This window comes from Montipora foliosa, chromosome 7 (genome assembly GCF_036669935.1).
Source record: "Montipora foliosa isolate CH-2021 chromosome 7, ASM3666993v2, whole genome shotgun sequence".
Classification (NCBI taxonomy): domain Eukaryota; kingdom Metazoa; phylum Cnidaria; class Anthozoa; order Scleractinia; family Acroporidae; genus Montipora; species Montipora foliosa.
In genome coordinates, this window is record NC_090875.1 from 23,976,446 (window position 1) to 23,991,445 (window position 15,000).

At 37.7% G+C, this 15,000-nt stretch overlaps 3 protein-coding genes across 4 annotated transcripts in view; 2 read left to right on the forward strand and 1 right to left on the reverse strand.

Moving 5' to 3' along the window:
• Nucleotides 1-1,423: 1,423 nt before the first annotated feature.
• LOC138011465 (CCAAT/enhancer-binding protein gamma-like) lies at nt 1,424-2,136 on the forward strand. The gene has a single exon (XM_068858472.1). It carries the CDS (start codon nt 1,505-1,507, stop codon nt 1,952-1,954), a length of 450 nt encoding a protein of 149 aa, XP_068714573.1. The 5' UTR covers nt 1,424-1,504; the 3' UTR covers nt 1,955-2,136.
• A 3,155-nt stretch (nt 2,137-5,291) lies between these two features.
• LOC138011464 (protein FAM72B-like) lies at nt 5,292-8,338 on the reverse strand. The gene is made up of 4 exons (XM_068858471.1): nt 8,077-8,338; nt 7,905-7,982; nt 7,673-7,797; nt 5,292-6,892 (listed from the first exon to the last, which is right to left on the reverse strand). Exons 1-4 carry the CDS (start codon nt 8,229-8,231, stop codon nt 6,798-6,800), a joined length of 453 nt encoding a protein of 150 aa, XP_068714572.1. The 5' UTR covers nt 8,232-8,338; the 3' UTR covers nt 5,292-6,797.
• Nucleotides 8,339-9,869: 1,531 nt separating this feature from the next.
• LOC138011467 (uncharacterized) overlaps nt 9,870-15,000 on the forward strand; it is a 28,867-nt gene continuing 23,736 nt past the window's right edge. Inside the window, exons 1-6 of one of the 2 annotated variants that reach the window (XM_068858474.1) lie at nt 9,870-10,091; nt 10,981-11,073; nt 11,449-11,529; nt 11,705-11,773; nt 12,875-13,000; nt 13,655-13,720. In XM_068858474.1, coding sequence (XP_068714575.1) covers nt 9,999-10,091; nt 10,981-11,073; nt 11,449-11,529; nt 11,705-11,773; nt 12,875-13,000; nt 13,655-13,720 — 528 coding nt within the window. In that variant the 5' untranslated portion in view covers nt 9,870-9,998. The remainder of the gene's footprint in view (nt 10,092-10,980; nt 11,074-11,448; nt 11,530-11,704; nt 11,774-12,874; nt 13,001-13,654; nt 13,721-15,000) is intronic. The other variant, XM_068858475.1, reaches the window with a different exon arrangement.

Genomic DNA, 15,000 nt, shown 5'->3' on the forward strand with positions numbered 1-15,000 from the left:
CGTTGGATAATGCGGACGACAACCCTCATCGCGTTTGCTTTTTATTTTAATTATCCTTTACTTTGTTGATCCCGGGATGCAGGGGCGGATCCAGGATTTTTCTTTTTTTCTTAGGAAGGAATGGGATGACCTTTTTTTCTTCTTCCAGAAAACCAGTTGTATTAGAAAGCCGCGGAGAGAGAGGGGAGGGGGTGGGGGTGGGGAGGGGTGTGCGCACCCCTTACATCCTCCCCCAAGATCCGCCACTGTGATGTCAACTGATAAATCTTACAGGTTGCTGTACGAGTTCCACTGATGCATTCTCAAGGGAATCAGAAGGCTGTGACCGGTCAAGGAGAAACAAAAGATTGTACACCTGAAAATCGCGCCCAATACAGTCTATCACAAGCAGTTTAATCCATCGAAGTAAACTTTATATTTAATAGCGGGTCACAATCTATTTAAATGTAAAAGTGCAGGCAAGAGTAAGTAGAGCGCGAATTTTTGGCGAAGTAAACATTGCAAAGCAAACAACATTGCAACCAGCAGCTAAGTTACAATCTAATTATTTTGCATAGAACAAAAAATATACTTAAAATGAACAAATGTAGTGATTCGTTACTAATAATTTATCTCAGTTCAACGAAAAGATCAAATGTCAGCTGAAAATCCTTAAACTCAGGTGCTTCAATTCTCCACTCTGTCCAAAAGAAGAGAAACTTTGCAAGAGTCTAGTTCCATGTCCGATCGTCATCGTTATCTCCTCAGCCGCCAAACCCGTACAGAGTGCGGCCTTGTCGTTTCAGTGCGTACACAACATCCATAGCTGTAACGGTCTTTCGTTTGGCGTGTTCCGTGTACGTCACGGCATCACGTATCACATTTTCCAGGAAGACTTTGAGTACTCCTCGCGTCTCTTCGTAAATAAGCCCAGAGATTCGTTTCACCCCTCCTCGTCGAGCTAAGCGTCTAATGGCGGGCTTTGTAATGCCCTGAATATTATCGCGAAGAATTTTACGATGTCGCTTAGCGCCTCCTTTTCCTAAACCCTTTCCACCTTTACCTCGACCAGACATCTCTTCTTCTTTCTTTTACACAACTTCCAACTACCCTGAGCAATCTAAAACAGCGAAGAAGCGCGGACAAATGGAGTACAAGGATGCTTAGGATTTCAATTTATACAGATTGTTTCTCAATGATTCTCAAATCTTATTGGCTAGAAAGTCGTAACGATTGCACCGTTCATATAGCACCTTAAATTCTAACATGCCTACTAGAGCGATATAAAACCGGCACATGTGAGCCAAGCTTTTTCACCCGTATGGACATGGCACGTGCACAATGCATTCCCAGCACGAGCTTGCCTGTCCTTTGGACAGCGGAATAAGCAATGGCTTTATGCGTGGCTTTAAACAGCGCAGGCTAGGATGCCGAGCACTTTACGCAATCAGTGAAATGATTGCGCAAGTGTTCTTGTTTTTGGAATATTCTTTGGATGCTTGTAAAGCAGAAGTAAGGAATAATAATGGCATCATCGCCTCAAAATACGGATTCTAAGTCAACTAAAGCTACCAAGCGACTTGCGGACAAGGAAATAGACGATGACTATGTGAAAAAACGAGAGAGAAATAACATCGCTGTGCGGAAAAGTAGGATGAAGGCGAAGGAACGAATTGAGGAAACCAGAAAAAGAGTTGTTGAGTTATCTAGAGAAAACGAAGAATTGCGCAGCAAGGTTTCTTTGCTTCAGAAGGAGTTGAACGTTTTACGATCTTTATTCGCCAATGGTGGAATAAGTGTACCTGCGGAAATGGACATCCAATTTACGAACTGTAACACTGACAATCAAGGAGTAGTTTTGACTGCTGTTGCAACATCTCTAACTAATGGATCTCTCCAGCAAGAAAATGATGATTCGGTGAGCGAAATACTTGAAAATGGAATACCTGCACACGCCATAAAGAAGGAATCATAGCATTTGTCCAGAAACCTGATGGTTACTAAGCTACAGTAGCTCAAACGGTTAATTACTCTCGTCAAGAACAGCTGTAAAAAGTGACACTACGTATACATAATTTTATAGAAGCATAGTATGTTAACACGATGCAAAAAGTTTGCACCGTACGTACCTCTTGATAAAATATTGCTCGTCTTTGATTGGTTATTTATTGTTTTATTCCCAAGTGAACTAAATGTCAACTATCTGGAATAATAACCTGATTACATTTTCATGAAAGTTTGTCAAGATAGTCTCATAAAACGTAGAATAATATTTTGTGAGACATCAAAATTACTGGATGAGATCATATTGGTAGTTACTTTATCTTGTGTAGATATACTTTTTCGGAAGGTTCTTTTTACTCTCAACATTGCAGTTCTCCTTTCCATTTGCTGTTTACCTCATTGTTTGAAAACAGTTTTTCGGTAATGGAGCTTTTTTTGTCAAAAACATGGTAGAACTGCAACAGGCCTCCTAAAAGTTTCTTTGTTATTGGAAAATAGTCTTGAAAATCTATATGAATCTCACATATTTACAGTGATTGACCTTCACTGTCCAAAAAAAGTAACTTCATTAATTAGAATTACTGTGCTGGAATAACTTTCCTAAGCCTCAGACTACCAAAGGTTTTTTGACCAGCAAAAGTTGCCATACTTATTGTGTGATCAAGATTAATCTCTTATACAACAAGAACTGTCAGAGATCCTCTTTTTATCCATGGACTATATTTATACACTGAATCGAGTGTGATACCTTAAATTGTTCTCAGTACCACTCAACATATTTAAATCTGACATAGCACGCTTGGATAATACCATGATAGTTCTTGCCATTGAGTATAAATAATTGATCAGTGCTTTTTTGAAATATCAAAATGGGCTCACACTGAGGATGGCGTTGAAGCGATTTTTGATACCATAATCAAAAATAATTTGTTGAAAATTGGGTTCCTTTCCTTGACTGTCAAAGCTGTAAAGCCTGGTTTCCATATGATCTGCCACGGTCTGTGACCATCGGAAGCTGTCTGTGTCAGTCTTATCGCAGACGATCGTAAACACAGGAGGCAAATGTTTCCATTTAAATCTGAAGCGATTGCGGACAAAAGGAGCGAACTTGCTTCAAGTCTGATTGGACATGTTTCAAGGCGAACAATAGTGTGTCACCGATAGGACACAGATCATCTCAGACACATGTTTCCAATAAAAATTGTCTTTGTTGGAAGCGTCATAAGGGTCGGGAAAGTAGAACTAGATTCAACTTTCCCAATCATCCAGACCATGTGCTGCAGATCGCCGCAGACGCCAGGAAGAGATGTTTCCAAATGCCTGCAACGTGGTGCAGACCGATCCCAGATCATATGGCAGGCTTAAGGAGGCTCGAAAGGGTTTTCAGCTGAGCGTGCGCGTGTAAGCCACACACGCAATTCTAAAAGCTGCTCGCGTCAGCTCACGATTCAAAGTGGGTCACCAGAAATAAACAAATACCGCTAGTTTCGCTCACCTTTCTTCTAATTCCTATACATATGGAATATATATAGACATCTCCTATTCACGAAAACAACGAAAATTGTACACAAACTGTTTCATGGTCACTTAAATCCGTTTGTGTTGGCCTGTAGCTTCACTCACGCGTGCACTCAAATGAGCGGGTGACGCATGCGTAAATGCCGATCTTGTAACCTCATTTTTCCTGATTTTGCAACTTTACTTGCTTATATCTCTGCTTCCGGACAGTTAATTTTTTTCATTTTTTGCATGTTAGCTTAGATTAATTTAAAACGTTTGTATTTCAAATTTAAAAAATTCCGTAGACCTTGAAAAAAGAAATTAGCGACACATTTCAAAAAAACTTATTTTTCTGAAAAACTGACCTACAGATTTTGTTGAATTTTAAATATTTTAGAGATTATTTCTAACATCTGGTAATTCTGAATGGGAAGATTTCACTGTCCCGTTTTTTCAAAAAAGACAACATATGTTGATTTTAAGGCTCAAAGAAATGCCTTATTTCGTTGCCATGGTAACGATATTTTGGAGGAAAATGTGATGTGAAAAATCTATGATGGGTACTTCAAACCCTGGCCAAATTTTGTCTTGATATGATTACCCTAACTGTATCTAAGAACAAAATATGTTTGTTTGAAAAAAGGAGAAACTATTTCGAGCCTCCTTAAAGCTGTTCTTATCTGCATTGGTGTGCTACAGCACATAATTGGTCATTCCATGTTAGTGATATGAGCCATAGGCTCTTCTGGGATTTTTTTCAAGTTACCCTAGAATGCCATGTTCAAGCAAGCCTACCCATAGAAATCTTAGTTATAAAAGGTTTCAGCACCCAAATTTAACTTTACTGGCCAGTTGTGCACATTTTTATACAGTTTTGAGGTCAGGGTTCTAGGAGCAATGATCGTGGTGAGAGCACTTACCTTTCTTTAATGTCACCTCCATTTGATTTCTGGACTAAAAATTACATGGGTTGAGTTTTTGGTTCTGTACTCTGCTCCAAGAGGTTTTCAGGTACTGCAGTTTCCCCCAGTTACCAAAAAAATGATTCTTTATTTTTTCATAGTAAAGTCACTTACACATAGTTTAACCAGTGGTTTCAATAAGTACTGACAGTTGATGAAAAGCTTTCGCTTCTTCAATGAAACAGCCTGAATTGAAGTAGTAAGTACACCTAACCCTAAATTGAACAAACTGTTTCAAACCTAAGATTAAGATTTATTTTAAAATGACAACAGTCTGTTAATCTACTCAAACCAGCCAACATCAAATTTTATTGAAACCCCTGTTAAAAGAGTTGTTGATAAACAAAACTGGAATTCTTATGCAACAAAAATTGTAAAAAAAGCAATATGTATCATGTCACAATGAGTGAGCGGGGCACTGAGATCTGCTACTTTATCATCATGTTGAACATTCTTGAACCAAGTTGTACAGAGATGAACTCTGTTCCATTTAACAAGTTTCCCTTAGTGAACAAGTTTCAATGTCAAGGTTGCTGCCTAACGGTCGCCTGGGGCACCTTATTTGTGAGCATGGGCGACCAAATTTCTGAACAAGTAGCCAGAATGGGCGCCTTACTTGATTCATCCTCACTTTCTTGTAATTATGATCCCAGCTGGAATTAATTAATTCTGGGCTCTTGAAAAAATGACTCAGGCTAATAACTTTTAATGTTGGAAGCCCGAAGGTCTCCCGGAAATTTTTCTCAGGCAGCAACCTTGAATGTTACCTAATTGTTCCACAAACTAATACTACAATCAGTCCAATACCCAATTTACCAATAAGATGACACACCACACAGACTTCAGACTGGTTACCAACTCTGTACAAAAGCCCATAAAATGAGCATAAAATATTATTGTTGTACATGAAACTAGTTCAGGATGATGATTGGCTGAGAGCACATCAATTAATCGGCAAACAGAGTGTAAAAAAGTGAAATAAGTGCAAAAAGTTGAAGTTGGTGATAAAGGTGAATTGTTGCATTAATAGCCAATCAAATGCCATCCCTGGATGGTGCAATTCAAGGCACAATTTTTCTGCGATTGTGTGATATGAGTGCATTGCTTCTGCTTAACCATCTCACATGTTTTCATATGTATCATTAATTAATTTAACCCTTTGACATCCAAACCCACCTAAACCAGCTAGACTTAGTATTTTACTCTGTCTAATGCCAGACAATTTTACTCGTCAATGGGGAACCCCTGGGTGTCAATGGGTTAATGTGATTCCTGATTGAAGACGATCCTTTACTACTGCAAGTGTGGTTTGTGTGATGCAAACTATGTCGGGTATACATGCAGACACCTCTATCAGTGTGTTGAGGAACACAAAGGATCATCTTCAATTGAGAATGACATTAAAGAGTAACATGGAACAGTCCCAAGTGATATATATCAAGATCTTAAGATCTTGAGAAAGTGCTAAAGTAAATTTGACTCTTTATAAATTAAGGATCTTAAGCCAACTTTGAACAAACTGTCAGATTCAATCTGTGCAAAGTTATTTATATAGTTTTCTATAGTATTTTATTATTTTAACACTTACATTTTAGCACTTGCATCTTTCATTCACTTTTTCTACAACTTGAAAATGATCCCAGGGAGATTAAAACATTGTTTTTTTATTGCTAGTTTTTATTCTGAAATATTATAGTAACAGTGCTCATTGCCTCAATTCCAAAACACCTGGTTAACTATCTCAGACAAGTTACTTTTTAACCAAAACTACAACAGTACTACAATAAAAAGTTACTTTGCTCAGAGATAATGATCTAAATTGGGGTTATCTAAAAAAATTTAATTTCTCCTGAGAAAAATATATTTTGGGAGTACTTGCATCAAAACTGACAAGAATGAGGTAATGTGAGGCTTATTATTTTAATCTTTGAGAACAGGAACAGCTTATGTCATTTTTCTTTTTTTTGGGGGGGGGGGGGAAGGTCATGGTCATTACAAAAACATATAATTAACAAAAATACATCTATTTCTTCATTGCCACATAATTTCCTTACTGCTCATCGTATTCGCCTTTACACCATGCAAAGTAACTGTAACATGCCCTGTATGGGTTAAGATTTGAGATCATTTTGTATTATTTACATTTTTTGTCTTTTTCAAGGAACAGTCTTTATCAACACTACACAAAACCCGTCGGAATTTACATGCACTGGTAATACTATGATGATTATTAGCTTAGATGGCCCTTTGTTATCCATACATTTATATTCTATTTACAACAAATCTGTACATTTAGTGCATAAATATTTTTGTCTTTCTGTTAGACATCTTTGTAAGTCGACATGTATTACTTTATCTGATGCATTCTTCCATCCACATGTCATTATCATTCAGTTCGTCATCTTCTTTTGAGTTTGGCAAGGATCCCCATAACATTATCTGAATTCCTGTAGAATGACAAAAAAGGAGTTTTTTCTTAAAGGGCATGGAGAGTCAATGTGCAAATTCAACAGGATTTTGAATCAGGTTACTACCAAGGAAGCTTCTTCATCAAGACAGCTGTGTTTTCCTTGGATTTATTATGCCACCACTGGTAGAGATCTATTTAATTTTTTTCTTTCTCTGTTCAAATTTTTACAGCCTTTACAAAATTAAAGTTCTTCCTGTCTAGTCCCTCCATGACAATCCACCCATATTAAAAGAGATTTGTTATAAAGACAAAAAAGAATAGGAAAATGACATAATGAAACAACAACAACAACAACAACAACAACAAAAAACACAAGGCACTGCGTGAACAAGAAAAGACTCTGTTGGTTTGGCTTACTGACCGCATGGGTTTCTGTGATGTCAAAATTTCCTGGATCCAGTTTTCTTGGGATTTTAAAGTCATCTTTAACATTTTCTACTGTTCCTTTACTTCATTATTGTCTCTATCTTCCCTTTGTTCCATTGGTTTTCTATTCTCCTCATGGGCAATGTTTCGCGTTAATATTTTGCACGATACGCAAATCTTTATGCTTTACTAACGACCTTTCTTCAATGGATCCCGTCAAATTCAAAATTCTCCCTTCCCTCTCCACCCACAACTAACAAGCATTACTGATGTAAATATGGCAGCTTAAACAAAGATGACAGTTGTAAAACTTCCACGTGTTTCGAAATCAACCGTGATATAATCCCCTAAAAAGCATTAGTAACGCTGCAAAATACCACAATGAACGAACCTGTTTGATCTAATCGTTCCACGGGAATAACAGCACTTGAATGAAACATCCAGAAATGACCGTTGTTACATGAACTAATACAAGATTTGCATGGAAGTGTTACATGGTAGCCGACCACATTTCCGCTAAAAATATAAACAAAAGAAAGAAATTAAGAACTCAAACTTGAGTGGTGAGACTATTAAAAATCTGGGGAAAGACATGAAATTAATGTTAAGATTACAAATCTCACCATCCAAGGCAAGCGACATCTTTGATACGACAGTCGCAGTTGTCGGTAGAATAATCTTTACCTATCAGCTGAATAGCACTACAAACCAACAACGAAAAAGTATTACAGACTGGCTTTGAGGGAAAAGGTGCAATTATCATCGTTCAACCGCAGAACTTGGGCTTAAACTTACTTTTCGGGAGGCAAGTCTGTCGAGTAAAGTTCCACTTTTGTGTCGGCTAACAACAGCGCTCGCATACCGCGAGCACAAATGTTTCGTTCGCAATATTTGCACTCCAGTTTAACTACACATTTGGTTTGAAATGCGGGATGAACTCCTCGGGACATGTTCCAATAGTTTAACAAGAACTCGGTGTCCTCTTTACGGTTTGCTTTGGACGTGAAGTCCTCACTACAAAATGGCTGGCCCTTGTTAAAGCCTTCCTTGTAAAAGAGAAATACTGCAATTTCATTGGTCGTTGCCAGGTGATTTTACGCCTTGGTTGGCCTTTAAACTCTTTAAATGCCAATGCGCAAAACGCATGTGCCACAAAATTATTTTCTTTGCCTACCATCGTGCTAGCTAACGCACGCGTTATTTTCTTTAAGTTATTTTATTTTTCATATAAGCTTACATACTTCATTATCATTACCATAATACCGATAATATAAAGACTTGTTTCCATATCTCAAAGTGCCCTTGGACGTGAGGGGCCTGGGGTGGCGGTAGGGGGTGAATGGTACAATACCTGAAACAACCCAAACCTTTACAAAAATGCTAACCTTAGGCCTAAACAATATGCTTTTAGATAATGTTTAGACCTAAGGTTAGCATTTTTGTAGGGTTTGGGTTGTTTCAGTTTTGTTGTTCCAGGCCCCTCACGTCCAAGGGCACTTTGAGATATGGAAACAAGTCTACCATCATTCGATGTATTTTTACCTTCCTTTTCATTGGCCGAGAGCCCACCACGTGACCTGTAAATAACTGTCTACAAATAAGTGTTTTGTTGCAAATAATATCCTGCTCTCGCAGATCAATTATTTGCCTCAGCCTTTGGCTTTGGCAAATAATTGATCTGCTCGCCACTGGCAAATCCCGATATTTTGCTCAACCTCTTGCAATAATTTTTAATTATTAACACTGGAACAAAATTATGAATCAATTTGTGAGAGCAGCCTGAAATGTATTTAGTTGTTCTACCCTACTAACTATCCTGTACCAGTTTAATGAGGAGAACACTTGTCGCAGCCAGAAGCCCAGTTCCAGCCAATTCCATTCTTCTTAATGCACAAATCATGCTTTATTTGATATTTTTTCCTACCACCTAATTTCATTTTTTTTCAACAAGAAGTGAAGCTTTTCACGGGAGAGTTGAAAACACTGACCCCCCTAGTCCATGGATTACCACGATGGACTACCCAAATGGACTACCCCAAAAATACTGGCCAGTATGAAATGCAGACTACAGACTGAGGATTGGGTCTAAAATGCAGACTGAGACCTAGGCCTACGCCTTGGCCGAGGACTATTTGTACCTAGTCTGCATTTTAGACCCAATCTGCATTCTGCAGTCTGCATCTTATACTGGCCGCCAAAAATACTATTTCAAGTGAGTACTCTTGGTCGTAAGCAGCGTCACAATTAGTGCTAAGTCTAAAAATCCATTTTAAACGGCGTTGATCAACAGTATTAAAGTCTAAGCACCCAAGCACCCATTTTAAAAAGGTAAGCTTTCAATAGGTGTTGTGATGGCCGATTACTTCATGTAAGGGGAGCGAAACCGGTGCAATTCCTGAATTAGGTCGCATGTGCCCATGCAGATGAAAATAAACAAGGTGCATGCAGCGTAAGTATATAATCAATTTAGTTCTTTCAATAGTACTCATTCGAAATAGTATTAGTTAGAGTTGTCTATTTTGGGGTAGTCCGTTTGAGTTGTCCTTCAGGGAACCCCTTCAGGACCCATCAGGGTAGTCCATAGACTCGGGTCAGTCTGTTCTGACGAAGTTAAAGTTCTTTCCCAGGCTACACTCTACGAAAATCTTGAGGCAAAATGAATGATGAGACTTAATTTTTCATTTCTTTAATTTTGCCACGTTTGCGATGTGATAACAATGAACGGCCTCAATGGAAGGCAAATTCTCTGTCTTTCATTGACCTGGCTAAGTTATGCATCCACGTATTTACTGCGTAAGCCTCTTGGAGTGGTGAGTGAAGGGTGAAAATCAGCTGTTTAAATAGTCGGAGATGTCTTCAATCCATCCGAAACGTCATTGCTACAGTAGTTGGTAGATAGATAGAGAAAGAACTTCATTTATGCAGGATAACTTCATCAGCTAATTAGTTATGATCTCCAACATGCCTAACTACAAAATATAAGTTTAAAGGAAGTGAAAATTTACTCGAAGGACGTGTATCTGGCTGTTGGTTTATAAGGACGGTGCCTACTAATTCAAAGATATTTTTGCTCGGTTTACTGAATATGCGGGAAAAGCAGATCTTAACAAGTGTTCTTGAAACCCAACAAGAAAACTGGGGGTAAACTACGCATTTTTCGAAGATAATTAATATGGCGTTCTTTTCCAAATTGAAGCTTAATTATCTCTGAAAAATGCATGGTTACCCCCAATTTTCTTTTCGTTTACCAAGAGCACTTGCTAAGTTCTGCTTTCTCTGCATAGTTTTAAACCGCGCAAAAATATCCCTGTATTAATAAGCACCACCCATAGGAAATTCGACTATCTCAAGATGCGCAGAACGTATGCACAATAACAATAGTAGGCACCGGCCTTAAAGTCAGGGAATTCTTCACAATACCCTTAATGTATTTAACTCAGTCACAGTACAAGGTAGGTCACATATCTTTTTTCGTAACCACAATGTTCATGGTTACAAAAAAAGATATATGACCAACCTTGTACTGTGGCAGAGTTAAATTTGTTCACTAGCAGCCAGAGGTATTCAAAGAATCTTGAAGCCCTTCACTGCACAGTGAGGCAAATTACACATTTTTTCTTTTCAGTTTAGCAAAGCAATGGTAGACGTAACGTTTGTAAAGAGAATTACCAAGTGAACTTTTTACCATTTTGCATGTAGGTCAAGGCAGATTTAGCTATTGCATATGGTCTCACAAGAACAGAACTTGGTTTCCTGGACACTGCCCTTTTGTTACCATATGCTTTTATGCAGGTAAACTTGATCTTTGTCTCAAAATAAAGAGGTCATGGCCTTATAAAAAATATTATTGTTTGACATCTGACCTGACCATTGGTTGAGTGTTGTGTGAGTATCAGCCTTGTGCCCTCTGATACTCTCTCATAGATATATCAATCAGTCAGCTGCCAGTAGACAGTCAACTGAGATGTTTTCTTTCATGCAGTCAAGATCATCAATAAGAAGTGAGATCTGGAGAACTGATTGGTTTGTTTCAATGATGAAGAAAATGATGTACTCAAATAAAAAGATGACATAAAATTTTATGAAAATAATTTTGGGTGATGTAATGATCTGCCTTTGTAACGGCCTTATTAGAATCCTATAATGAATCATTTTAATTTCTTTCAGATCATATTAGCATCATTTGGTGATAAATATGGACCCCGCAAAGGATTGGCTGGTTGCTTACTAGGATCAGCTTTGTCCATGGTAATATTTTTATATCTTCACTATCTCTAACCCTCCCCAATTAGGTTTTAACAAGTGGAAGCCTAAATAAAAGTTTTTTATGAGTGTTAGATATGTTACTACGGTACTTAATTTTCTCATAGCGAATTATTAACTCTAACAATGTTAATAATAACAATAACAGTCATTGTCTTAGGTTACCTTTGGCTTCTGGAACAGTACAGAGGTGCTTGCAGTCCTCTTGTTCCTGAATGGAACAGCCCAGGTTAGTTTTTTTCATACTGTAAGTGTGTGAAAGCAGAGATCTACATATTAATGCCAATGGTGATGTTAATGCCTTTATGTACAGTAAGCTAGTTCACAGGCACTTCACTTCGATAATTTGAAAGCTGAGGCAATTCAGAGTTTACAGCACAATATTATTAAAACTCCAACTAGTTAAGGCCACAGACAATAAATACTTACAAATTTGAGAAGAGTTGAATGCAGTACCACCGAAGACATAAAACCTGTGAGCCAGTGGTCAAAACAGGAACCCAGTGCAACAATAATAATAATAATTGTCTCGCTATAATTACCTTTGCAAGTACAGCAACAACACAGCTCAACAAGGTCGAACCAAAAGCATGCTATGGTGCCTCTGGCTGCTGCTGTAGCAAACCCTAATGCCGCTATAGCAAACCCTAATCACCTGTTGTTATTAATGTGCCAACCGGAGCCTCGTTTGCTGTCAAAAGCAAAGGGTCTTTTGTTGGTGTGGTTTAATAACAACATTTAAATAACAAAAACAATGTTTGTAAACAGATATCTTCCTTATACGATCCATATATAATCTTGGAGCACAGCTGACAGCCAGCTGGAATCAACTGTGTGGTGGTTTTTGCAGAGGGAAGAAAACCCGGGGAACCCGGAGAAAAACCATCAGAGCAGAGTAGAGAACCAACACAAAGTCTGAACCCACGTATGGGGTTGGGTCAGGGAATCGAACCTGGGCCACATTAATTGGTCGGAGGTGAGTGCAGCTCTCACCACTGCGCCAACCCTGTTCCCTATGCAAATCCAACCCTGTAATCCATCCAAATGCAGAACTTTAACCTCTGTACCCCACTGATATCATTTTCCCAATCTACATTTTTTGTCCAACACTGTTGTGAATTAAGGACCCCAGAGTACACTTTCCGAGCATATTAACCCTGGTTATGTTAGGGTAGCCCAATTAATTAAATTAATTATTGTAAATTTTCTTAAAAGATTTGTTTTTTTCTTTCATTCATGATTATTTTATCAGAGATAGTGTTCTTTTAGAAACTCTTGGAGTGTGCTTTGTGACTGAACTTGGACCATGTACGTATAATATTGATTATAGTCAACAGCATGGCCAAACTGCGTCAAATCATTGACTAGCTGGTTCTCTGATCAACGGAGGACAACTGTTTTTGGTTTGTTTGGAACAAGCAGCTTTGCTGGTGGAATTTTTGGAACAGCATTAGCTGTAAGTACTGATTTATTTGCAATTAATGAAATAATAAGGGTAGGTACATTTCACTGACCCCCTAGTCCATGGACTACCCCAATGGACTACCCTAAAAATACTATTTCGAATGAGTGTTGGTCTATATTTAAGCAGTGTCTCAAATAGTGCTTAAGCCTAAACACCCATCTTAAACAGCATTGATCAACAGTATTTAAGTCTAAGCACCCATTTTAAGGTTAGCTTTCGATAAATGTTGTGACGGCTGATTATTTCATGTAGTGAAGTGAAACTGGTGCAATTCCTGGAGTTAGTTGCATGTGGCCGTATGGATGAAAATAAACAAGGAATGTGCAATGTAAGTACTGTATATAATCAATTCAGTTCTTTCAGTAGTACCCATTTGTTCAATAGTATTTTTAAGAGTTAGTCCATTTTAGGGTAGTCCATTTGGGTAGTCTATTGGGGTTAGGAGGTCAACGAAATGCGGTACCTACCCATGGCAAATAATAATCATGTTGTTAAGCTCTAAAATGTTGGACATTTCTATTTATCATTTAAGATTTAACATTAATTAACATTGATATTATTATAGATTAAATAAATTAATGATTGTGATGCATTCATTCCAGTAAGTAGTAATCAGTAAAATTAGTTTCTTCTTGTGCATCACAGGTTCAACTGCAATCTGTTTATACTCCAAACCTCAAGTTTGTGTTTTTAATTCCTTCCTTTATTGTGGTAGGTTTTTAACAACTCAACTTTGTTATCAATTTTTGTTTTGTTTTGACAAATTAATTACATTTTTATGGATGCAGGTATTGTTTTACCATCACTGAAACAACCCAAACCTTTTTACAAAAATGCTAACCTTAGGATTAAACTTTATTTTTCAGGCCTAATGTTAGAGTTTGGGTTGTTTCAGCTATGATGAAACAATGACATGCAAATCTAACTTGCAACGTGCAACCTGCAGTTTACACCCTCCAGTTAACATCAGGTGTTACTAACATAGTTACTAAAACAGGGGAACGTGATTGTTACAAATATCTTTCAACAGTAAAATCATGCCCTCTCCCAATAACATAATTTCCACAATCGCACTTAACCCTATCAATGGGTCACGGAATGTGGACTTAGGACTTTGGACTTCGGACAACGGAATTGAAACTGGATATTTACCAAGATATTGTAACATTAAAAAACCCACTGAAATACTGTGAACTTAAAGGAAGTTGGCTAAAAATCCTTCGAACAAAGTGTAGGCTACCTGTAGCTTCTTAATAATTTCTAGATTTGGTTATTAATTTATTATATTATTGTAATTATTATCTAATTTTTATTTTACATGTAGTATTTTAACTTGTGTATACAGTGAAACCCGTGTTAAGCAGACACCCATTGGACTCTTGCTATTGTCTGCTTAATACAGGGTGCCCACTTAATACAGGTTCTAGTGAATTGAGCAATAATAGTCAATTCTTAATTTTCAAATAGCGTTTAATTATCAGGTTCAACTATATTTACATGTATTTTGGAATTTAAATTCATCTTTCTGCAACTGCAACTGTTAATTCTGTACTGTAAGTGAACTTAAATGAGAAACCCACTTGTACAATGCAATGACATTGAACTGTTCTAAGCCAATAGCAGTAAAGATTAACAATTTGCGAGTCTTTCCATTCATCAGAGAGATGAATGGTAGAGGAAACAGGAAAACAGGTGCAAGAGTTAATATACGAGCTCTACCAAGGAAATTTCATAGATAAAATGACCAAAAAGTGGCTTGGTCAAATACCAACGCCACCACACATACCAATGTTTTACACCCTGACCAAACTCCACAAACCTACTCCCATATGGAGACCAATAATATCAGGGTGCGACGGACTAACAGAAAAGCTATCCTGTTTCGTTGATAATATTCTTCATCCTATATTAGCACAACAACAGAAGTCATATCTTAAAGATATACAACAGACTTTACTAACTTCATAGAAGGACAAAACTCCTGAAAGGAG